The sequence below is a fragment of the Theropithecus gelada genome, chromosome 12 (assembly GCF_003255815.1).
Source record: "Theropithecus gelada isolate Dixy chromosome 12, Tgel_1.0, whole genome shotgun sequence".
In the NCBI taxonomy this organism is placed as follows: Eukaryota; Metazoa; Chordata; class Mammalia; order Primates; family Cercopithecidae; genus Theropithecus; species Theropithecus gelada.
The window spans coordinates 55894594-55921361 of NC_037680.1; the positions used below are offsets into that span (position 1 = coordinate 55894594).

At 35.3% G+C, this 26768-nt stretch overlaps 1 protein-coding gene across 13 annotated transcripts in view; it reads right to left on the reverse strand.

The window, feature by feature from the left end:
* ZNF385B (zinc finger protein 385B) overlaps positions 1 to 26768 on the reverse strand; it is a 422701-nt gene that overhangs the window by 58577 nt on the left and 337356 nt on the right. For 9 of the 13 annotated variants that reach the window (XM_025404509.1, XM_025404502.1, XM_025404500.1 and 6 more), the window contains one exon: positions 18846 to 18956. In XM_025404509.1, the coding sequence (XP_025260294.1) occupies positions 18846 to 18956 (111 nt within the window). Of the gene's footprint in view, positions 1 to 18845; positions 18957 to 23229; positions 23269 to 24783; positions 24793 to 26768 lie in introns of those variants that run through there. The other 4 variants (XR_003122125.1, XM_025404501.1, XM_025404504.1 and 1 more) reach the window with 2 other exon arrangements.

Genomic DNA, 26768 nt, shown 5'->3' on the forward strand with positions numbered 1-26768 from the left:
GCCCATATCAAAACTTCTCATGTACCTCATAAATTTGTACACCTACTATATACCCACAAAATAAAATAAGAGCAAATAAATAATTTTTATACGAATGAACAATAATTTATTCAATAATCCCTTATTGGTGGATATATAGGTTGTTTCCAAAGTTGTGCTATCAGTCATGATACAAAATTGGCATTAGATCCTGAGTGCCCTGCTGGATTTGGGAATTGTGTGGGGCCTATAGCCCCTTTGTGTTTTGGCCAATTACTCCATTTTGGAATGGCAACATTTATCCAATTCCTGTACCTCCACTGTATCTTAAAAATAACTAACTTGTTTTTTATTTGACAGGCTTATAGGTGGAAGGGACTTGCTTTGTCTCAGGTGAGACTATGGACTTCGGGAGACTGTTGGGAAGGCATGATTGTGCTTTGGAATGTGAGAAGGAGATGAGATTTGTCAGGGCCCAGGGGAGGAATAATAGGGTTTGGCTCTTTGTCCCCACCCAAATCTCACGTTGAATTGTAATTTCCAGTGTTGGCGGAGGGGTCTGATGGGAGGTGATTGAATCTTGGGGGCGGACTTCTCCTTTGCTGTTCTTATGATAGAGTTCTCATGAGATCTGGTTGTTTGAAAGTCTGTAACACCTCCCCTTTCTCTTTCTCTCTCCTGCCATCCATGTGAAGATGTGCTTGCTTCCCCTTTGCCTTCTGCCATGATTGTAAGTTTCCTGAGGCCTCCCCAGAAGCAGAAGCCTGCACAGCCTGCAGAACCACTAGGTGATTAATCCTCTTTTCTTCATAAATTACCCAGTCTCAGGTATGTCTTCATAGCAGCATGAGAATGGACTAATATACTCTGCATCTGTGGAAAGAACCAAATCCAGGGAGTGTCTTCATTGCCACATTCTACCTTTACCCCCACGTGCAATCCATCACCAAGTCCAATACATTTTACCTCCTAAATATTTATCTACTCAAGCTGATTCTTTAGATCTCTACCACAACAATTTTGGTTCAAACTACCATCATCTTTTGTTTCAACTCTTGCAAAGCCCACTTAGTGACCACACAAAGGCCCCTTTTGCTCTCTCACAATCTGTTCTCCACCTGGAAGCCACAGTGATATTTTTGAAACATAAATATAATCATGCCATTTCTCTGCCAAAAATCCACAATGCCTTTTCACTGTTTTTAGTTTAAAATCTAAAATCATCATATTCAACACTTGTATGGCTTACCCCTTACGTAACTCAAGTTTTGTTTCATTTCTCTTTTTTGTTCTCTGAGAAAGTGAAAGACAGTGTGGCGGAATAGTAAGGATAGTGCTTTCCTTCTGCACATGCCTGGAGTATGATCCTTTTTCTCTTTCCCTACTTAACTCCTATTCTTCCTTCAGAATCCAGTTCAAACATTGGGAAGCCTTCCATGATCCTCCAGACTAGATCACATCCAAACTCTTGGGTTCTTCCCTTCATAGCACTTCTCAAAATGTAAGTTAATTATACATTGATATAATAATGTGATTAATGTCTGTCTTCTTCCACCAGACAATAACCTCCATTAATACTTGTACCTGTAAGCTTTTTGTTCTTCACTCTATTTCTTGCACATAGCACATTGACTGGAGCATTGTAGCCATTTGATAAATACTGATTACATGGATGAACGAACGAATAAGTGAATGGAGAAAGAAACTATTACTTGTAACACAAATAATGGTAGAGGAAGAAAAAGTAATTAGAGTTGACTTTAAACTTTCAGACCCAAATGATATGGCAAATGTCAAAACTAATTTCAGGAAGGTGCATTTATGGTGGTTGGGGGAAATTTTGCAGAGAAAAATGAGGACTTAGTTTGGGCCTTTAAGCTGCTAATGAGAAACTTAGTGGAGGGGTTCCACAAACGATTGAAAATGTAAGTGGCAGTTGAGAAAAGTGGCCAAGGCTGGAGACAACCACTTGGAAATCATCTGCTAAGATGATGGCTGGTAGATGAAACTTTGGAAATGGACGAGGTTCCTGAGGAATTAAGTAGTGAGAGGAGAAAATCTATCTGAGGAAAGAACCTTGAGAAATAGCTATAATTTAATAGGTAGAATGAAGATTATAAGTCAGCACATAATATAGAAAAAGGGCCACCAGATAAGCTGGATAAACAAGAGGGTAATAAGACACAGAGGACAAGGGAAGTAAAAACTTCAAAGGAAAAATAATTTTAAAATACACACAACTGTTAAAAAGAAGGTTTTATGGATGTACAACATCTTAAGTGTGCTAAAATACTTTTCTGTAATTTCAAAGCAACCTCATGAAATTACTGGGAAATAATATGAGGTCCTCGTGACCTGGAAGAATGTTTGATAATGCTGCACTGCAAGTGCAGAAGTAGCCATGTTTGTGTAAAATAGCTTGTTTAGTCTGTTGCTTCAGGGAAAATTATAGTACCTTGCCCATAATGTCAAAGAATTGAAGAATACAGAGCCATAGAAAGAACATGGCAGCCAAAAAGGCTATAAACACAACGTCAGATTATAAAAATGACCCTGACTTCAATAATAAAATAGTGACAAATAGCTACCATTTATTATTTGCCATGTACCAGGCATAGAGGTAAGCACTTTACATGCCGTACTTCATTTAACTCTCATAAAATCATTTGAGGTAAGTATTATTAATCTGAGTTTATAGACACTCCAGAAAGCTAAGTAATTGTTCAGTATCACACTACCAGAAATGGAAGACCCTGGATTCAAATGCAGAATTAAAAGATTGGGCTCTTAACCACTACACCATAGGGCCCCCCAACATGATAGAAACCCAGGTCCAAACAGCCTTTATAGTGGAAGATCCAAAACAGAATAGACTCTTCCCTGTTAAGCACTCTGGTAAAAGACGATCTTCATTTCCTTAGAGTGGATGATCTGGAGATGAAAACAGCCTTGGGAATATGACCTTATGTGACCCACATAAGATATAATTTTCACTGTAGAAAACAGATTAAGTAATTCTCAATGATTCCTTAGGTTGTCGTAAGTTAAAGATCCCTGTTAGAATCATTTATTTATTCAAGAAATATTTATGTACTGTGCTAGGCACCAGGTAGACAGCAGTGGACAAAACAGACCCAGTCTATGTTCTTACAGAACCAACAACAATCGTGTGTGTGTAGGGAACAGACATTAAATAAAAGTTACCTAGAGATACTTTTACTAACTGATATATGTCATAGAGTTTACAGAATGCTATCAAATTATTATTGCGAGTGGAGTTAGTTTGGAATATGGAATCTAGAAAACCTCCTCTGAAGAAGAGGCATTTAAGGTGAGACTCGAAAGAGGAGTTTTGAACTAGACAAAAACTGGCAGGGGCAAAAGTAACTTGGCAGATTTATGGAAATAAAAGCCCTTGTGGCTGAAGCATGTCAAGCAATGAGGCAGGAGCCCAGAGCGGGGCATGACTGGTTAGGAACCTGGATTTTGAGGATGCTAGGTGACTAACATTGACAATTTTGGTATTAAGAGTGGCCACAACCAAATGAGCACCTTTTACTACTCTTACTCCTACTCAGATTCCTGAGTTAATTCTGCCTAGATGACACACACACATACACACACACACACGCACACCCCCTACCAAAAATAGCCACATGCTACACCAATTGATCACATAGGCTATACAACTATTACTGGAAGTACAGAAGTGAAGCAAAGGTCATTGACTGGCACGATGTTTTGGGTCTGGCTGCTTGACTAGTCTCAGTATATAATGATCAGATTTACAACAGACCAATGGCTCAATTATCTGGAAAATAATTCTTATATACAATGGTTCAATCACTTATTCATCAAAATAGACACATAATAGGTCAGAACACATAACCAGTGATTTATTGATCATTCAGCTAATTTGATCAGTGTAAATAACTAAACTGGATAACTTGACCTCAAAACAATATTTGCTTGGTTTGGAATGTGAATCTAAATATTATCTTGGTGAAACACTTCACCTGAAAGAGAATGTTAACCAAGTAACAAAAATATTCATTTTCTTTAAAAAAGGCAATAGTATTAGATATTACTGAATGATCATAATTTCAGAAAAAGCTCATTCATGTGGACTACTTTAGATAAAGGGCATAATGAAATGGTAAAAAAAAGTTCAAAAAGTAGAACATTTTTTGCAGAAATGCAACTGTTACCAAAGATCCAAAGATTCTTAAATGGTTTGTTAAAATATGTGTATGATGTATATATAGATGTGTGTGTATATGTATGTGTATGTCTACATATATATATATATATATATTTTTTTTTTTTTTTTGAGACAGGATCTTGTTCTGCCACCCAGCCTGCAGTGTAGTGGTGTGATCATGGCTCACTGTAGCCTTGACCTCCTGGGCTCAAAGCAATCTTCCCACCTCAGCCTCCCAAGTAGCTGGGACTACATGCCACCGGGCTCCGCTAATTTTTGTATTTTTTATAGAGATGGGGTTTTGCCATGTTGCCCAGGCTGGCCTGGAACTGCTGGGCTCAAGTGATCTTCCTGTCTCAGCTTCCCAAAGTGTTGGGAAGACAGATGGGAGTTACTGTGCCTGGTAGGAATTCTTTTGTATCATATCATTGCTCGTATTTTAATTAGTGCCCTTGAGTGCTTAAGTAGGATTGAAAAAGTGGTTCTGCTGGTACTCTAAATCTCTATGCTTCAACCTCCTTTGCCACAATCATTTGCATTATCTTTGAAGAAATAATTTGGTCCAACAAAAGTACAATTTGCCTATACCTGAATGATCACAAATCCCTAATTAATGTAGTCCAATTTAATAAGAATTTACTGCATTTATGAAAATGAAAACTTATGCAAAAGACAATTATTCAATGTTTAAATCTCTAGAAAGCTAGCTTACAAAGAATGTCTCTCACATATTCAAATTTTATATTTTTATATCTACATCTGCAAATTCAGTAATTCTATTCTATTTTACAAATACAGACATTCGTCATTTGCCCAGCATTTACAGATTTTAATGAATAGCCCCTTCTATAACTATCTGTGTAAATGTTTAAGTCTTAAAAAGAGATTGTTAGTATTTTTAGTTTAGCAGTGTATATAGGACATTTTGTTGGCCTAAATAATTTAAATTACAAAACTATAACAACCTAACTATTCCTTTAGTGAATCTAGCCTTTTCCATTCCTCTTAAATGATATAAGAAAGGGCCAAAAAAATTCATGACATATAAAAATAAATCATCACAGAAAAGGGTTCCATAGCTGTCCCTCATATTATAGAATGTTATTTCTTTCCAGGGAAAAACTGAGTATTCACCTTAAGCTCACAGTTGACAGATAATGAAAATTACTTTTCAGAGAACATTCAGTGAGAATTATTGAAGATAAAAAGGAAACTATTTGGTGATTAAAAGTTAGCACTACATATCTCCTGTGCTATATCTAACATGTATTTAAAGCAGAACTAGAATTCCTACTAATTGAATAACAAATGTCAATGGTATACTGAAGATAGGGCTGTGGGACAGTTCACTTCAGGTGCAGGAAATATGGTTTGCATTTGTTCAAAAAACAATTAAAAAACTGACCAAAAATCAGGCTACTTTTTATCATCATCACATACTGGTAGTTTTTAATGAATAATAAATTAGTCTTCTCTGAAAAATAGTTTTTTATTGGTCTAAGTTTTAAATAAACAATTGCTGTGGTTGCAGTTGAGTTTTAATAATACATATATAAGCTTAAAATGAGAGCTTTTCAAAATTTTTAAATTCACTACATGGAAGTTAATAAAGAGAGCTTGTAGTTACATGATGGAACTTCCAATTCACAGTGACTCCTCTACATCCATTCAGTGTATGAGTAAGTTCCTAATGGTGAGGAATCCTTCAAGCTTGTTTTAGACGCAGTTCAAGTTTGCAAACCTTGTGCCACTCAGATTCTTGCATTTAATAGTTGCTTTGAAATCAATAACGACAGTATAGTGAATTTAAAGGCAAAGAAACAAAACTTCAGAATTTCAATTCTTTCATTTTGTGATTACTTGGAATTTTTGTGTTTTAGACTTAAGTGAGACAGTGGCAACTGTAAGGTGTATTAACTTATTTGGTAAATATAAATTGTAGCCCATACATAAAATATTTTACTGATTTTGGCTGGTAGCATTAAAATGGAAATGTATGCTTCTTTTAAAGTTATTATGTGCTTTAAAAATAAGAAATAAATGAAAATGTTACATCAGTGGTATAATTAATAGTTACCTAAACTCTATATTGTATAATTTTGATTGTATTAAAAATCACTTATTTGTTACCATAATGGTATTATTCATTACTGTGATAGACTAATATATAAGTTTTTCTCCATTTATAAAATACATTAATGTAACACAAAGATTAACTATTTACCTTTTTCTCTTTTGTGCACCGGTAATATTTAGTGGCATAGTACTATATTCAAACTTGAATTTAAAAAAAAGTTTATGAGTTTCTTTGTGGCTACTGTTATTAGTCATGTAATTTCACAATTATTTCTGAAAATGCCTTTTTCCTAGAGATGAGGGAGTATTAAAAATTACCTGCAATCAGAGTGTCAGATATGTTAGGTATACAACTGATAAAGTAATGAAAATTATTATTTATTAGAACTAAAACACATTTTCTAATTTGAAGGAAGCACAAATTCATGAGTTGAATCATATTCTCAGCCCCCAAAGTAAGAGCCTTAACAGGGTCATACATTCTCAGGGGTCCTTGTCCTTGATCTGTTTTCTAAGTAGTGAACCCAACATTTGCTCTCTATGAGCCCTAGAATGCAGAACTAAAGTGAGAGAAATAAAGACAAAGGTTTCTTCTCATTTTTTAAAAAAAAGATTTAAGTAAGATGGAGTATTAATAACTAAAAGTGATTAAATCCTAGAACATGTTGCCAAAGGAAGCTGTGGAACATTCATCCTGTGAGAAGGGAAGATTCAGTCACATCTCTTAAGTGATCATGGTTCCAGATACACAAAATTTTACATAGTTTTAGGGAGTCCATTGGCCCCCTGCAGCCTATTCATAGCCCATATCCTCAACAAGCCCCGATTTAGCTCTAACATTTTATGTCCTCAATTCCCTCTCCTTTAAATCCTGACCATCTCTCAAGTCTTTCTCAGTTTACCTCTACCAGGAATCTTTGTGCAAATACAAAGATAACATATAGAGAATACCTAGTACAGGGCCTGGCAGAAGAGAAGGCATTAATCAAATGATAGCTTTCCATGTGTGTGATTATTCTATCCCATGTGCTGTCTCCATTACTAAATTTATAATTAAATTTATATTACTGTATTAACATCATGTAGTTCAGCAGTGTTTATAATTGTATTAGTTTTATTTCCCTAGCTGGTTAGGTATAGGAGGGTATTTCTCAGATCTTCCTTTCAAGGCAGGAACTACTTTGATTCTCTTTTCCTAACTCTCTGTTCAAGTTCACTGCTTTTTTACTCTCCTTAAATAACTCATGTTAACCAGCTACAGTATTTTGCCAACAACATCTTCTTAGCTTGAAATGTTAAAATTGGTTAAGGTCATACTTCTTCATATGCCGTTTCCACCTCCACCCCATCCCCAAGCCACATATCATAAAGTTCCTTACAGTCAGTCAGACTTTCCCAAAAAACTGCTCTTTATGCTGACCCGCCACAACTAAAGTTATCTGGCTTCCACGGCAAAATGCTGTCACTTCATTTAAAGAGCTGCTTGAGAGATGAGAGTAGCTAAAGGGTATCTCTTCTGCAGAATGTTCTAAACGGTATTAAATTGGTCTCTTACTTGAAAGTAGTGTAGTAAACTTATTTTTTTGTTCCATTCAGCTTCACTTGTGTTTTTGTCTTAAATTATAAAAATTATAGCCACTTGCCTGCTCAACCATACTGAATAAAAGATAAGCTACAGCAAACCAAGTATGTCTTAAATAAAGCCTGAATTTAAACTTAAAACCAGCAACTAATCGTTTTGGAAGGCTACAGGTGTTCCAATTCTACCTGTTTTTAATTGTATGTTGAATACATTTTCAGCTGAAGAATCCAAAACCACAAATATCTAATGAAACATCTTATTGTTAAGGATTCTGCAACCAATCTTCACTAAAGAAATCCATACCAAGCGAAGAAGGAAAATACACAAACCCTCAACAGTCTTTTTCCAACCCCCAAGTGGCAAGACAACTTTTGGATGAGAAAGATCACTGACAAAATGACTTAAAAATCCTTCCAGGAATCTTTTACTTTTGACTAAAAGAGTTATTAACACAGGAATTTTACACAGGAAAAAAGAAAACTCATAGTATTTTTAAAGTGGTTATTAATGTTTGATCAGCAAACTAATATTTAATGGAAATGAACCAAAGCTTGCAGTTTTGATGGTGAATCATGGATACTTAATTATTTTCTGTTGAGACTGTATTATGATAAGTGAGGGTGAGTATTGGTACTTTCCTAGTAACGTTCATATTTTCTTTTCTTCATAACATCATATTAGGCTGATCACCAATTCTGAATATCATTGAACACATATAAATAATTAAAATAACATGTCATGTTAGACATCTATGTATTTAAAGAAAAGCCAAAAAAATTGAATGATGTGTATTATCTATTTCCTCATTAGTTAAAAATAGGATTTGATGAACCTTTATGAGTCATCATAATCACTTTTTTTTTTTTGAGACAGAGTCTTGCTCTGTCGCTCAGGCTAGAGTGTAGTGGCACGATCCGGGCTCACTGCAAGCTGCACCACCCGGGCTCCTGCCATTCTCCTGCCTTAGCCTCCTGAGTAGCTGGGACTACAGGCACCTGCCACCACGCCTGGTTAATTTTTTGTATGTTTAGTAGAGACGGGGTTTCACCGTGTTAACGAGGATGGTCTCCATCTCCTGACCTCGTGATCCATCACAATCACTTTTTTAAACTTCACATTTAACCTAGTCTTTCCTTTTTTTTCAGTGACAAACTTAATATCAATCCTAAATTATCCAAATATCCATTTATAATAAGGTAATGCTGATAAAGGCTGTGACTTTTTAAATAATATTATAGTGCTACTTTGGAAACAAGTTTACATTTAATAAGTGACTACTATATGCTTCAAAAAAGATGACTGAACTTTGTTATGAGCTTGTTAAACAGTTGCTATTGAATGAAACTTTTAGCACGATATGTCCCTGCTCCCTGTAATCATGCTATATTTCTGTCATATTGAAGCAAAAATGTTCATCATTTTGTCAGCTCTGTCTGCAAAGCAGAGAATTACCTTCCCAAGTTTCTGAGATTTATGCTTTTAATTACTTCCTATCTGCTTCACTACTCTTCAAACCTAAGAATCAATATGAATAGCCTTATTTATGGCAAAAATGTAAAATGTTTGACAAAAGCAGGCTATCATTTTCTAGATTTCCATTTGATGCTATTGATTCCCTCTATTTTCAGTATCATTTTTCTTGACAGAATCAGTTGGTTTTTTCAAACTTACAATATTATTCATTTATTCAACAATTTGTACTGTTGAACAGCAGATGTAAAGTGTGCAGCTAGCTTTTTGGTTCTTAACCTAGCAAGGAGATTTTCACTACTGTGGATCTCTTTCTTTAATCATCTGCTACAGAGTTCACTTTATATGTGACTTTCTCCAAATCCCCTTATCATAAAGTCACTTTTCTGTGAGGGTCAACTTCCTTGGCTTATTTAGGTTTTGCATGGGAGGCTACTATTTATAAAGGTGAAATCTAATAGCTTAGGCACTAGTATTCTTGAACATACACACACACATATACACACGCACTCCTGATATGAAATTGTGTATATATGATTTAGAATTATATAAATATGCTACAAGTTTATACACTAAAGAAGCTGCTATCTTAAGGGATTTCAAGAGAAATACAGTTGATGTGTATGTGTGGCATGCAGTGAATATGTATATATACGTGTGTGTATATATATATGTGAATGTTTATATATGTGAATGTGCTATCTATATGTTAATATATGTGAAGCTGCTATCTATCTTAAGGGCTTTCAAGAGAAACGCAGAAGATGTGTATGTGTGGCAGGCAGTGAATGTGTATATATATGTGTGTGTGTATATAGGTGAATGTTTATATATGTGACTATACATATATATAGGTGAATGTATAATATATACATGAAAGTGAATGTTCAAAGTTTTTTTGACAAACCCATTAGGGTAAAGTACCATCAACTATAGAGTGTCTGAATATTCAGAAAATATGAGGTAAATTTATTTTTTAAATAGTATGTTGGTTTGAGTTTCAAATAACATGCTCAATATATTTTTAACCTTCCAAAGGCCTTTTTAAGTAAAATACCTCTAGATTTAAAACAATGTATCCAGTTTTTAAGCTAAAAAAGCTTAATAAAGAAATTACAAATGTCCAAGAAAGACAGGGGAAATTACATTTGCTGTATTTTTGTGCCAGAAAAATAGGAACAAGTGATAAAGGAGAGGAGTTGGAGGAGAGAGAAGAGAAAATTGAGTAGAGAAGAAAGGAAGAAGAAATGTGATAGTTTAGAGGAAAACACAGGGGAAGAGAAACATGTAACATGCAGATAGAATTTCTAGAGTTAAAAGCAAGCACCAGGCAGTCAATAGCAAAATGTGGAATCCCCTAGGAGAATGTTACATAATGACAAATAAAAAGCTTGATACTTCAGAAAACCCAAGCGGGTACCCTTGCAGCTGTGTGCCTCTTTTGCTTTTGCTGGAAGGGACATCTTCAAACATGGTGTCTAATGGGGTTCCTGTTTCCCAGTTGATCTGATTTCTCAGAAAAAAACACAGCTGCTGCAGGGACTGACTGCCTCGTCGCAGCTGGTGGAGAGAGGTGGAGTTAGGTCTGGTGGCAAAGGAAGATGCAAAATCAGCCAACAGCATGTGGAAAGGGAGTTATGTGGAACCCAAAGTTGTGGCTTCCTTCCTAATCTCTTGACTGCTGAGGTCTCTGCTGGGTGACAGAGAATGCCAAGGTCTCTAGCAGAGACAGCACTAAGGCCTTCTAAATGGCAGATGGTAGATAGGGAAGTTTGTTCATGCAAGACAAATACAAGTTTATATTGTATTTTATTAACTGCTAAAGAAATCAGGAAATTGGAATAAAATTAAAACCAAAGAAGAGACATAGGCAGAAAGACCCAGGAGGGCATAACCTAAATGGCCTTATCCAAATGAAAACTGCTAAGATGACAAAGACACAAAATGCACAGTGAGGTGGTATTATGGATGTATCAATTGCACATGGGAATTGAGGGAGGTCATTGAACCACTGCAGTTTCTGAAATTTCAGAGATTTATAGTAAAGAGTAGCACAGTCAGGTCACCCACAGAAATGTTTACACAAGTGGTTGATTACCCTACCATTTTTTTTTTTTTTTTGAAACGGAGTCTCGCTCTGTCGCCCAGGCTGGAGTGTAGTGGTGTGATCTCGTCTTACTGCAAGCTCCGCCTCCCAGGTTCACGCCATTCTCCTGCCTCAGCCTCCCGAGTAGCTGGGACTACAGGTGCCCGCCACCATGCCTGGCTAGTTTTTTGTATTTTTTAGTAGAGACGGGGTTTCACCATGTTAGCCAGCATGTTCTCGATCTCCTTACCTCATGATCCGCCCTCCTCAGCCTTCCAAAGTGCTGGGATTACAGGCATTACCCTACCATTTTAACTTCTACCCTTAATTTTCTGTCCATTTGTACTTAACCATTCTAATGTAAATAAATGAAATTGCAGGAGGTTGTCACCTTAGGTCTTCAGACATGAGAAAATAGGGCACAGCAAAAAGAACAGAAGGCTAAAATGAGAGATAGGGATATTCGATAACCTAAAACCAAAAAACAAAATAAAAAACATCAACAGATCACAAATTTAGAGGTACCATAAAAAATAAAATATAAACTATAAGTGATTCAATGTTTATGATGTCATTCAAAGATAATAATGTAAATTTGAAAAATCAAATGGCCGAGCTCCAAATGAGTAATAAAAGCCTATGGGGTCAACATTTAGGGACAATGTATCTCACGCTTAATTACTTGTGGTACTAATGCTGAGTACCAACATTTCAGGGTCAACTTCTGACTTAGAGTATATAAACTTGACTAAAAAGATCACCATGCTTTCATTTTGATTTGCCTATAAGGCATAAAAGACTCAGAAATACATTAAGGGTATTTATAATAAACTATGTTCTGAGATCAATATTAATAATAATAATATAATCTCTGTTTTTAAATATTTAAGAGAATCAATTTGCCTTGTTTTGTGTAAGAATCTGTTTAAGAATTTGATTTTGATTCAATTTTGTATAAAGATTGATTTTGTGTAAGAATCATTCTTTCATCCTTCTGCTACTATCCTCCAAGGAATTGAAACTAATATGTAAATTAGAAATTATTTGGAATCTGCCAATTTCAACTTAGCCAAAATGAGATAAACGTTAGTCTCAAAAAATTTTCTGAAGTGTACGTAAGCTCATTTCCCTGGCAAAGCTTAACTCTGGAAATGGCATTTTCCAGCTAAAAGATAAAGATTCAGATTTAGGCTTATCAATTTATGACCATACTGCAGTTGCAGTATACTCAGTTACTGGAGAATACAGAAACATTCAGGGTTAAAACAGCCTCATTCAGCTTAGGTATACCTTGTTAGAAAAAAGGTGATCAGGAAGAAAGTAGGGCTTGAGGTGATACACACATTTGTGCAAATGTCTGGGACTCAGTTGGAAAGCATATTATTCCTGGACTGCAATCCTGCTCCCTGGCAAAGTTAATGGTGTTAATTTGTAAAGGTTCATTTGGGAAATGTTTGTGATTAATGCTTGCTCATTTACATAACTGTGTCTTGTGTAAATAAAGCTGTAGCATTTTGCTTTTCAACAGGGTAGTTCTACTGAGATGATAAAAGCTGGACAAAGGGAGGTACAAGACACTTAAACTAGGTCATATTGAATTTTAATGCATGAAGTCGACTGGTACATTTTATATGGATAATGAAGAACTGCAAAATGCAGTCTGTTTACTGTGCATCTGCCTTCCAGATTTTTCAATAAACGTATTTTCTATACTGAAGAGTGAAGCCAATTTCAGTCTCAGGCTGATTTAGAAATGTTATTAAAAAATAAGGATGAGCATCTTTTTAATTCTTACATTAAAATGTAAATAGGGTAATTATAAAATAATAAACTCTCTCCCAAATAAAAAATGCTCAGCTTCAGAGCTTGGTTATGCAGATTATAGTACCATTACTAAACACTGAGAACATGTATATGTCACATTTGTGAATTTGCCATCCAGACTTCGTGGCTTTACTGCCCAGAGTCTAAGAATGACTCAGAAATCTAATTTCTTTCTTTATTATCAATGGAACTTTGGAGCTATAGCAAGGAGGCTGCTAGTCATGTGCTTATGTGTGCACATATGTCCACGCCCCTATTAGTAAGTACAAAGAAAATGGCTGACATCAAATGGAGCTCAAGACAAAGGTGGATGTACTCCTGGAGTAATTCTGGGGCTCGAAAGAAATTCTTATGCCTTCCATAACCCAACCCATCACACAAATAAAAAACAGAACTCATAGTCATTCTTTTTTTTTTTTTTTTTTTTGAGACGGAGTCTGGCTCTGTCGCCCAGGCTGGAGTGCTGTGGCCGGATCTCAGCTCACTGCAAGCTCCGCCTCCCGGGTTTACGCCATTCTCCTGCCTCAGCCTCCGGAGTAGCTGGGACTACAGGAGCCCGCCACCTCGCCCGGCTAGTTTTTTGTATTTTTTAGTAGAGACGGGGTTTCACCGTGTTAGCCAGGATGGTCTCGATCTCCCGACCTCGTGATCCGCCCGTCTCGGCCTCCCAAAGTGCTGGGATTACAAGCTTGAGCCACCGCGCCCGGCCCATTCTTTCTGGGTCTTAGCTGTTGATTTGTAAGATGGAGGTGTTTATATCCTATTCTCCTGACAAGAGATACCATGGAAATGATTATTAGTTATAGAACTTCAATGGTCCTTCCAAAGATCATGTGGTTCATTTTAGGCCATATTGTAGAGATTAGCAGTGTTTATCATACAGGAAGAGTTCAGTAAATGCTTAGGAAATGAGTAAACTTATGTGAGGCAACATAATATAATAGGAAGAGCTGTGGATTTAGAGGCAAGAGATTCAGACTTATGTTCTAGCTCTGCCATTTATTGAGTGAAAATCTAGGAGATATCAAAAGATGGGAACCAATATAAGTGTCACCCTGTAAGGGATGAGTTAAACTATGAAACATCCACAAATAAACTACTGTATTAGTTTTCTGTTGCTTTCATAGCAAATTTTTATAAACTTAGTGGCTTAAAAACTTCTTATCTTATAGTTCTGGAGGTCAGGAGTCTGGCATGGATCTCACTGGGCTAACATCAAGATGTCAGCAGGGCTGTATTCCTTCTGGAGGCTTTAAGGGAAAATCCATTTCTTTGTCTTTTCCAGCTTCTAGAGGCTGCCCACATTCCTTAGCTGGTGGCTCCTTCCTTCCCTTACAAAGCCAGCAATGGCGAGTGGACTCCTTGTCAGATGGCATCACTCTGACTGCCTCTTCCGCCTCCCTCTTCTACTTTTAAAGACCTTATGGTTACCTTGGGACCACAGGATGATCCAGAATAATTCTTTTATCATGAGGTCTGAATATTAGCTCCCTTAATTCCATCTACTACCTTAATTCCCCTTTGCTATGTAAGATATATTAACAGGTTGCAGAAAGTAGGATATGGGCATCTTTGCCTATCACATCTATAAAAAGAGTACAGGAGCTCTCTATGTTCTGATAGAAAAAATTCTCCAGCATATATTGTTACATAAAAAAATGAAGGCAATGAAGGCAAAGAAGAGTGTCAATAGTATGCTACTATTTACATAGAAAAGGGAAGAAATAAGAATATGTAGTCATACTTAGTTATATTTGCATAAGCAAAACCTGGAAAGATATGCAAAAAATATTAAAGTGATTACAAATAGGGAATGACATGGAGGTTGGAAAGGTGAGGAAAGGGATAGTTTTTTCAATGTGTGTGTGTGTGTGTGTGGTTTTTTTTTTTTTTTTTTTTTTTTTTTGAGATGGAGTTTTGCTCTTGTTGCCCAGGCTAGAGTGCAATGGCACAATCTCAACTCACTGCAACCTTCCCCACCGGGGTTCAAGCGATTCTCCTGCCTCAGCCTCCCAAGTAGCTGGGATTACAGGCATGCACCATCATGCCTGGCTAATTTTGTATTTTTAGTACAGACAGGGTTTCACCATGTTGGTCAGGCTGGTCTCAAACTCCTAAACTCAAGTGATCTACCCATCTCAGCCTTCCAAAGTGCTAGGATTACAGGCATGAGCCATTGCACCCAGCCTCAATAGGTTTTTTAATATTATCATGGTTTGGACTATAAATATGTTATTTTTTAATTTGAGAGATTCATAATTGTCCCTAAGCCCCTATTATTCAGTCAGTGTTCAACATCTCTTGTTTTGAAGAATCTATCCATCATCAACCTCGTTATTTTACTCTTCTTAAATTAACTCTTCTAAATAGGTAAATCCTTATTTGTCAGTGGCTTTAAACCAAGCAGTTCTCTAACATTACATTAATGGACTTCATAAAATTAGGCATCTTTTGCATGATTTTTGCAATTTCATTCTGAAATCTATTATTTGCATTGTATTGAGAGATGTTTTCAAGCATCTGGCCTTTTGACAGTGAGAATGCCAGTGTTAAAGATGCAGCATGTCTTTAGGTGGGCATTTGTTTTGTAAGTGGTCAGATAAGTAATAAACATTTTCATGTCATATCTATATAACAACAGACTTTAACTTCTCTGTATAACTCTAAAAATTTGAATAATAACTGAGCAATACTGTAAAATGTACTCGAATCTATTTCTGTATTTATTATTGTGTCTATTCTTAGAAAAGTATTATACTTTCATTCTAGTAGTAAAATTGTAGCTTAATATATTTAGTAGTTACATCACTATCATAAATTAGTCTTCTATTTATAAAATATTTTGTGGCTCATATCATTAATTTTTTCTAGTTAGATTTACTAAGGTATACTCCACATATAGTAAATTTTTTTTTTTAGGTGTTCAGCTTAATGAATTTTGAAAAACAAAGACTGTCATGTAAACATCACAACAATAAAGTTACAGAATATTTTCATCATTCAAAAAGTTTCCTGCATTTCCATTTGTGGTCAATTCCCTAACTTAACCTTCAGTCCCTGTTAACCACTGATCTGACTATCCCCATAGTTTCATCATCTGCAGAAAGTTATCCGAGCGCAATCATACAGCATATAGTCTTTGTGTCTTACTTCTCTCACTTAGCATACTGCCTTGGAGATTCATCCATGTTGTAGCATGTATCACTACTTACTTTTTACTTTTACTTTATTTCTATTTATTTTTATTTCTTTATTTCCATTGTATGGCTTTAACATAGTTTGTTTATTCATCAGTTGATGGACATTTGGGTCAATTCCAGTTTTGGGCAATTATGAATAAAATTACTTTAAGCTGCACATATGGATAAATATATGTTTTCATTTGCCTTGGGGATATACTTAGAAGTGGGATTGCTGGGTCATATGGGAAATGTATGTATAACTTTATAAAGTTTCTTATTTATAACTGCCAAATTGTTTTCAAAAAACATTTTGTATTCTCACTAACAGTGTATGAGAGGTCCAGTTGCTCCTCATCCTAGCCATTTGATCCTATCAATTTGTTTAATTTTCACCATTCTAATAGGTGTAGTGGTATCTGATTTTGGTTTCAATTTGTATTTCCTTAATCGTTAAACACGTTGAGCATTTTTAAATGTGCTTATTCATCATTCATATTTCTTGTTTGGTAAAGTGCCTGTTAAAATTGTTTTCCCATTTTATCATTTATTATTGAGTTATAAGTTATTTACATATTTGTATGCAATTTCTTAAGCAGGTACAAATATTTTCTAGTAGTCTATAGCTTGTTTTTTCATTTTCTTAATAGTGTAACAGTGTCTCTGAAGAGTAGAAGTTTTAAATTTTGATGAAGTCTAATATATCAATATTCACACTTTTTATTTTCTAAGAAATCTTTGCTTAATGCAAAGCCAAATAGATTTTCTACTGTTTTCATCTAGAAGTCTAATAGTTTTTTAAAGTTTTTATTTTATGAATGATCCTATTGAATTTTTATGTTTTGTATCGGGTAGCAGTCAAGGCGTTTTTTGAATTTACATACGAATATACTTCTTCTAGCACTATTTGTTGAAAAGATTAGGCTTTCTTCATTGAATTCACTCTGCAACTTTGTTGAAAATCAACTGACTATATTGGTGCGAGTCTATTTCTGGACTCTGTTCTGTTCCATTGATCCATGTGTCTACCATTCTTTCACCAATTTCACCAATTGATTATTGTAGATTTTAGAGTAAGTATTAAAATCAGGAAGCATTAAGTCTTCAAAATGTGTCCTTTAAAAAATGTTTTGGCTATTCTAGGGCTTTTCTATGTATATTTAAGAAACAGCTTGCTATTTTCTACAATAAAAAAGCATTTTGGGATTTTGATCAGGATTGTGCTGGATCTATAGATCAATTTGGGGGAGAACTGACATCTTAACAATATTAAGACTTCAAATGAATTAACACTGTATATTTCTCAGTTTATTTAGGTACATTTTGATTCCTGATCAGGAAGTTTTATGATGTACCAAAAAATTCGTTGGACTTTTGATTAAAATTATACTAAATATAATTTTATAAATCATGATAAACATCTCTTTTCCAATGACTATTTTTTATTATGCTTCCTATGTAGAATTATCAAAACATAATTTAATGGTATATGCAAACAAAAGTGATTATTATTTTAGTATTTCTAAACAACATTAATTCTGTAACAAGCTCTTTGCAAAATGGCTACAGGGGTCAAGTAACTCAGGAAATACCACATATTATACCCAGCCTTCAGATTCTGATTTACATCGGTCATTGGCTTTACTTGGTAATTGGATATTGTAAATATTCTAATATTGTTTATTTTGCTTTCCTGTTATTTTGTCTATAAATTTGAAAACCCATTTTCATAAAAGAGAGTGATTTGTTCCATTTTCTTGTTATCTTTTTTTAGCAGGATGGTTATGCTTGCCAGATAAAATAGTTTATGAAACTTTCTCTGTATTTTATGTTCTGGGAAAATGTAAATCATATAGGAAATTAATAATTCTCTTAGGTATTTAACAAAATTTGGCACAAATAGGAAATGTGGCACTTGATAGCTAATAGTAAAAATGGTTTTCTTCCACATTTATGGCATTTTAATTTTTAAAATATCTTCATTGCATTTTAAAACTTTTTTCATATTTTCTGATACTCAAGCATTTTGACAAGTAAATATAATTAGTGAGATTAACTGTAAAATGGTATAGTTGAGACTGATTGCATAGACAAATTCTTAATTTTTGATATTAGCCACTTATAGACTATTGTCTATAATCCTCTATTGGTTTTAAAATTTGTATTGTTTTTTATTGTTGTAATGTTGTTCTAGAAAATACTTTCAATGTGAGCTAGGTTGAATCCACGGATATGGACCCTGTGGATTCAGAGGGTCAACCATACTCTATTGTTCAAGTTTTAAGCATTGAATCCAAATCTCTTGGAAATCTGGCATCCTGAAATAAGTGGGCTACCAGTAGGAGTGGCTGCTAAAGAGTATGTAAATATGAAGAAATGTACATATTTAGATCAATCAGACTTTTAGCTCTGACAAACTACAGAGAATAATGAAAAGGTGATACTCACATCTGAGTTAAAGCGAAGCTGACAGACATTACAAGAAATAACTTGTTTCTTCTTTGGGGGAATGGATACTCCAAATGTATGGTTAATAACCGCTTTTTGCACAGGATCCATCTGAAGAACAAATGAGAAAATAGTCTATTTGTAACTTCTAAGAGAAGACAATAGTGAGCAAATAACAGTAGTTGAAATATTCCATAGTTTAAACTTTTAGTTCCTAAACAAAGATAATAAAGAATCTCATTCAATAGTAATGTATTTGTCTCCAAAAATTAAACATGAAAACAAATGACAAAAATGAAAACAAAAAAATGGCTTTGAAAACATAACTCAAAAAAGACCACAAGAGAATCACCATATTCCAAGAAACCTTATCTCTATAGAAGGAGCCTTGAAAAACCTTAGAAGAATCATAAAACAAGAAAACTTAAGATCCAAAGGTCAGGGTTAAAATTAACTTTTTTTTTTTTTTTTCTTGAGACAGGGTCTTGCTCTGTTGCTCAAGCTGGAATTCAGTGGTGTGATCATAGTTCACTGCAGCCTCAACCTCCTGGGCTCCAGTGATCCTCCTGCTTCAGCGACCCGAGTAGCTGGGACTACAGGCGTGTGCCACACTATGCTCAGCTAAAAATGTTAATGTTTTCCCTGTATGAGGTAATAATACTTAAGATGGCCCAAATGATGTCAATAACAATTATTACAATTATGTTTATGCTTCTTAATTTTTGATTTGTGGTAAAGTCATAAATGACAGGCTCTTATCAGAGCACAGAAAGTTTTGACTGAATATACATATTTTAAAATGATTTGTTAACTTTCATGTGCTATAGACTGAAATTCATTCTACTGAAAATGCATGTCACAACTGTACACTAAAATGCCTAAAACAGATTGGCTGACATGCAACCCTTGTTTAAATATTAATCAAGTAAAGTTTTGATTTATAGCTTGTGATTTTCCCCTTTTGGCTTGCATGTATCATATGTATTCAGAGAAATATAGAGTGATACAAGTACTCAAACAGAAAAAGTATGGCACAAAGTCATTAAAACACTCAGGAAAAGAAACACCTAGATATGCAGAGCCTATGAAAAGAGACACAGCAGTGATTCTCTTGTGTACTCCAGGTAATAATCTCCAGCATTTACATCAAACAACTGGCAGTTCAAAAAACAATGCAGATGACGAGCAAAACGTTACATAACAGATGTAATATGAACAAGGACAGATCCACTGACACCATTGTCTAGGAAATCTCCTGACGTTAGAGATTAAGATTGGATTAGTTGATGATATTTGACAGAGAAGAGAAATGAGTACTATCTCTGATCATGATTATAAATCGACAAAATGCAAAATTAGCAATTAGAAGAAACTAAACACATTAGAAAGGCAAGTGGATTGAAGAGTTGTTGCATAATACATTAACCTATTTTTTGGCTACAATTTCAAGAGAGATGACAGGACAATGTATTCCTATTATAAAGAACAGTTATGGTGGTTTGGGACACTTACAAATTTTAAGAGGGTGCCAAGTGCAGGGGCTTATGCCTATAATCCAAGCACTTTGGGAGGTGGAGACAGGAGGATCACTTGAGCCCAGAAGTTTGAGACCAGCCTGGGCAACACAGCAAGACCTTGTCTCCATCTTAAAAAAAAAAAAAAATGCTAAGGGGGAAGTTTTCTGGAGAGATAGCCTAACTATAATGTGATGGTTACACAAATCTATACATATGTTAAATTCACAGAACTTTCCCTCTCAGAAAGTCAATTTTATGTATGATAATTTAATAAGTAAAAAAGAAAAACTTTCTTAACAGTATTATGTTTAACTACTAAATCTAACATATCATTACTGGAAAATCTAGGGATTCATACTGTTGAAGGTCATAATTGATTGTATTAAATTTTATTCAATGAGAATGGCAATTTAAAAAACTATGTGATAGAAAATCTCAAAAGGTCAGAAAATAAATTCCTAGTTCACTTTATTTTATTCACAAACACGAATACTTAAATCTAATCTATCTATTTGCAAAATATGAAACTATACTTTCTGACAGTTACCAGACATGGCGAATCAGTTTAGGCAGGCTTAAAAATAAAACAGGCTAACTTATCTTGGCAGGGTGAAAAAACCCACTGTTTTGCAAAGTTTATAAAACAAGAGCATTTTATTGAGATAGTTTCTGATCTCAGGCTCTGAAAAATACCTCCCATCTGGTGATATGTGAACTACATAGGATTAAACTCTATCACTATTTCCTAAATACCAGTTTTCTGCATGCTATTTTCATTATTTTTTGCCATATCCACACACTAATATTTTTCTTTAAATCAAATTAAAGTACATTTAAACAATAAATCATAGAATTAATGTACACTTTCCTATTACTCCTTTCAAAAAATATATTGAAATTAACATCAAAATTAAAACTTTCCTCAAAGTGAATCCACATATCCTAGCTGTTTCCATGCCTAAACATAGAAAGACAAAAGATACATTTATGAATATCTAGTTTCAAGTTCTTAGTAGACTATTTTAGTAGACTATTATATCTATTGATAGCTCCAGCAAGATCTTTGAATATAAATATTTCCATTAAGTTTTAAAAATTGTTAGCTGCCTACATAATTTTTTACATAACTTCTAATATAGTTTTTTTCTTTTTGTTTTTGTTTTGAGGCAGAGTCTTGCTCTGTGGCCCAGGCTGGAGTGCAGTGGTGCAGTATCAGTTCACTACAACCTCTGCTTCCTGGGTTCAAACAATTCTCCTGCCTAAGCCTCCTGGGTAGCTGGGATTATAGGCACCCACCACCGCACCTGGCTAGTTTTTTTCTTTTCTTTTCTCTGTCTCTCTCTCTTTTTTTTTTTTTTTTTTTTTTTTGTATTTTTAGTAGAGACGGGGCTTCACCATGTTGGCCAGGCTGGTCTCGAACTCCTGACCTCAGGCGATCGGCCTGCTTTGGCCTCCCAAAGTGCTGGGATTACAGGCATGAGCCACTGTGCCTGGCCCCTAATAGTTTTATTCTGCTGAAATCTCACATTTGCACCACATTGGCCTGAAAATATGCCTTTGTGGCCCCAAGGCTGAGAGCTCTCCATCCTGAAAGGTGAGTTGTGGCTGAGCACTCCACATAGAAAGGTAGGCAAGTTTCCATCCATCTGCTCTCTAAAAAGCAGACCAGACTAAGGAGGTTCCTTCATGAAACTCTCCCCAGAATTGGCTCCTCCAGTTTATATATGTAATCCTAAGTTTTCTCATAAAATCAACTAAATAAGCACAGCCCTTTTACACCTTCTTTGCTACTTATCATTAACTCTTTCTGCCTTTTCATCCTTTGGATAACTTATCACTAATTGTATCAATATTGTACCCCCCATCTGTCTCACTTGGAACAGATTTTCTTCATTTTCCTCTTAATTCTGTATTTCCTTAAGGTTTCTGGAAGAGATTCACTTTTTCTTCTAGTCTAAATCTCTTTTCTTCTGCTGTTTATCATAAAATTCTATAGTTACATTTTTGTATTTAAATGCCATTTTGGGGGACATGATTTAGTTGAATAGAGACTTTAACCGGAATAAAAAAGAATGTCCCACTTGTCACTTTATCTGATTTTGAAACAGACACTGTCAAACTAATGTTTTGAGTATTTGCCCTCTGATGCAATAACTACAAATACTCGAGTCATTTCAACGGGATCCAAATGCGACAGTAATGAAGAAGGCTTTCACATACTTTTTAAAAAAGTATAAAGTGGTAAAATTCTCAAGTTTTGTTCTTAGCATTAGTACAAGGCTCTAAAAACTAGATAAAATAACGATGATATTAGTTTATGTTAACTTAAATTTTTTCCTCTGTTAGTGCAATGCCAGTTCTCTGTAGTTATAATGAGATGCATGTAACTAAATCGATGATAATTCTTCTATTCTATCACCAAGTTTCAGGATGAAAAAAAAGTTTAGGATTAATAAAAACATTATCATAAATCTTAAAATATGATAAATGCAAGTAACTCATTTTAGTATAGTCAAAACTATGTTTCTATATCATAAGGATTTCATGTGTAGACTACTCAAAAATTATTGGAGGTATTACAATCACATAACGAATTTTCATTTTTAAAGATTCATTTGGCATTTCACAGACATTTGATTGTTAAAAATGAACAAGTACTTTCAAAAATATTTCTTAAATGTTTATATCTTTTACATTTACAAATGTCTTATTAAGTAGTCAAATTAGCTCATGTTAGTTCACATTGTGCAAAAAAAGCTGTCTATGGATTTAGAAAATTATAATTCATTAGGAAATAATACTAAAAATGCTTTTTTAAAGAAAAAAAAATACCCTACCACATACATCTAGCTACCAATATTCCTTACCTGGCAAAATTTATTGGTCCCAAATAAGCCTCTTCTTTTCTAAAAAAAGTAAAAGTTAGAAGCAGTCATCTGGAATTTTGAGTCTAGGAAGCATAATTACATGAAAATTTAAAAAACCCATTTTCCTTGCTTTTCTTTGAGTAAAAAGCCTGAAACACTAACTAAAATGCAGCAAAAGTTAACACTTGCCACTTTTTCTAATGAAAGTCATGCAGAAATGAAAAGCAAGACCTATTAGTGCAATTAACTGCTAGGTAATAAAAATGAAAGATGAGGTTGTGGCTGTTACCAGGAATTGAGGAGGTAATTGGAGGCCATGTACGGACAAATTAACAATTATATTGTAGTACTTATAAAATAAATTAATGAAGCTGGCATTATCACACCATCTATTATATTTTCAATATCAAAATAAGAACAAGCTTTTTTTTTTTTGGTGTATTCAAGATTACAAGGACTACAAATCTGTGTGAGTTTTTTAAAAAGAGCATTACTTTCTCTGGGTAAACCAAAAAGTAATTTACATCTCCACAGTGTAAAAAGTCATATGCAAATATGCAGCTGCAAGTGAAACCTAGACACAGGGAAAATAAACATACTGCAGCACTTCACTAAAGGTAGGATGAATCTAAGATGGGGGCTGTGTGCTCAAGCAACTTAACATAATACCAGATTATATTTAGACTCTAGAAAATTTTGCTATATGGGACTTTAGGCAGAGAAAATAGAATTGTAAACTTGTTTAATTATCCCAATACTTTTCAAGAGGCATGAAATTTGAGTTCTATTCTTGTAAGAGTCTTAAAAGGATTTAACTAGCCATCAGGTAACACTGGGATGGGAACTGGGCATCACCCCCATTACAAAACAAAAAGACCACTCGAGAATTGTACAGGACTTTCTTTTATCTATACTATTTATTTTATTCTCAGAGACTCAGTGTGTTGCTCAGTCTGGAGGGCAGTGGCGTGACTGAAGCCTTAAACTCATAGGATCAAATGATCCTCTCATTTCAGCCTCCCGAGTAGCTAGGACTACAGGCATGTGCCACCGTGCCCAGTAATTTTTTTTTTTTTTTTTTTAATTTAGTGTAGAGACAGGGTCTTACTATGTTGCCCAGGCTGGTCTTGAACTTCTGGCCTCATGTGATCCTCCTGCCTTAGCCTTTCAAAGTGCTGGATTACAGACGTGAGCCACCTTGCCCAGCCCATACTATTTGTAAAGATGGGGAAATCTTACCTTAAACTTAATGATCTATTTTAACCAATGTTCTAAAAAGCATTTTGTAAGCATTTATTACTTATCCAGTATAGTAGGCCCTGGTAGCTAGTCTATTAAACAGAAATAGAAACCAGGTTCTTCACTTTTAAAATTTAAAGTCGGCCGGGCGCAGTGGCTCACGCCTGTAATCCCAGCACTTTGGGAGCCTGAGGCGGGCAGATCACGAGGTCAGGAGATCGAGACCATCCTGGCTAAAAAGGTGAAACCCGGTCTCTACTAAAAATAAAAAAAAATTAGCTGGATGTGGTGGCGGCTGCCTGTAGTCCCAGATACTCGGGAGGCTGAGGCAGGAAAATGGTGTGAACCCGGGAGGCGGAGCTTGCAGTGAGCCGAGATCCCACCACTGCACTCCAGTCTGGGCGACAGAGCGAGACGCCATCTACAAAAATAAAAATAAAAAATAAAAAAATAAAAAAATAAAAAAATTAAAGTCAGCTATCAAGCAAATATTTCTAGAGATCCAATATGTTTTAGATGCTGTCTCAGACTGGAGAGGAAGATGAGTAAAACACACAAAAAAGGGCATAATTTAAAAAGTGAAAAAGGTAGTACAGATTTTACTTAATTGGAGGCTGGGAAAAGAAGCTGCCATTAAGCAAAACAATGAGGCATGAGAGGCACAAAAAGGTCTGTCTCCTCTTCCCCCACTCATACTTTCTTTTTTTTTCCCCTCTGACAGTGACATCCATGTGTTACTCTCCCAGGGGTATTTTCTTTTTCTTTTTTTCTAGCTGTGTAATAATAATAAACATCATTATAAGAGCAGCTTTGATTTACTGAGATTTGCTGGGAACTATACTAAGGAATTACCTCCTGTAGTCTCCATCATCACATGAGGCAGACATGATTATTATCCTCCTTTAACAAATGAGGAATCAAAGGTTTTGAGAGGTTCCGTAATGAATCAACCTCAAGTTCATAGGTCGGCATTCAAACACAGGTAGGAGTCTCCCTCCACACTGTTCCCTGCTAAAGAAACACTGCAGGAATCATGAGTGTATTGCATCGCACTGCTAAAGGGTATGAGTTTGGAGAAGAATGGATGAGCATTCCTGGAACTTCTGCAGCCTGGAAGGTAGCTATCTACACAAACTTAAGGTGCTAAAGGAAAAGTTTTCTGGAGAAGCGAGTCTAGGTTTTCTCTTTCTGACCCATTTCTGATATTCTTAGGATAAGCCCATTTCTTCCTGTGCAACTTCACGAAAGCCATAAATAAAAATTTGGGCTGTCCTGTCCTCTTTCCTCATTATAACTGTTGGGTCTGCACACAGAAAAAAAAGAAAAAAGTCCTGGGAATATTTAGAGATTACGTGTTTGCAAGTGGCAGTCATCATTTGCACCTGTCCTCGAGTTGGTGCTAAGCAGACCGCGGCTACTAAACCCTTGTGACTTTGGGGCTTCTGGAAGTATGGCTAAGTATCAACTTTTAAACTGTGATATTATGGAATTACACTAGTACAAAAAGAATAACTATTTTTTATCCTTTCCTTTTTCAATATCAGCCTTATGGGAAAGGATGTGATGATAGGGTCTCAACAGAACTTCAGATACTCTTGAAGCAACATGTTTAAGTGATAGCTGTGTCACCGAAGAGCAATATTTCTCTAAAGTTACTTTAAAATGGGTTTTGTCTTTCACAGTTAAAGACTCTGACCATATGCCTTTATGTTGATGTTGCAATTTTCAAAAATCCTTGAAAACTTGAATAGAAAGAAAACAGATACAGCAATAACAAAGACAATTTTTTTCTCTTAAAGATCAAGAAATACAAAGGATTGCATATTGTTGGCAACACTAGTTTAACCATAGAATTTTTTTTTTTTTTTTTTTTAATATACAGTGTCTCTCTCTGTCACCCAGGCTGGAATGCAGTGGCTCAGTCTGGGTCACTACAACCTCTGCCTCTTGGGCTCAAGTGATTCTCCCAACTCAGCTTCTGGGTAGCTGGGATTCCAGGTTATGTGCCACCATGCTCTGCTAATTTTTTGTAGAGACAGGGTTTCGCCATGCTTTCCAGGCTGGAACCATAGAACTTTGCACTATTTTGGATTTCAATTCAGAAGTTTCATTAAAAATAAACCACATGGCCAGGCGCGGCGGCTCACGCCTGTAGTCCCAGCACTTTGGGAGGTTGAGGCAGGTGGATCACCTCAGGTTGAGAGCTTGAGACCAGCCTGACCAACATGGAGAAACCCTGTCTCTACTAAAAAAAAAATAAAATTAGCCAGGCATGGTGGTGCATGCCTGTAATCCCAGCT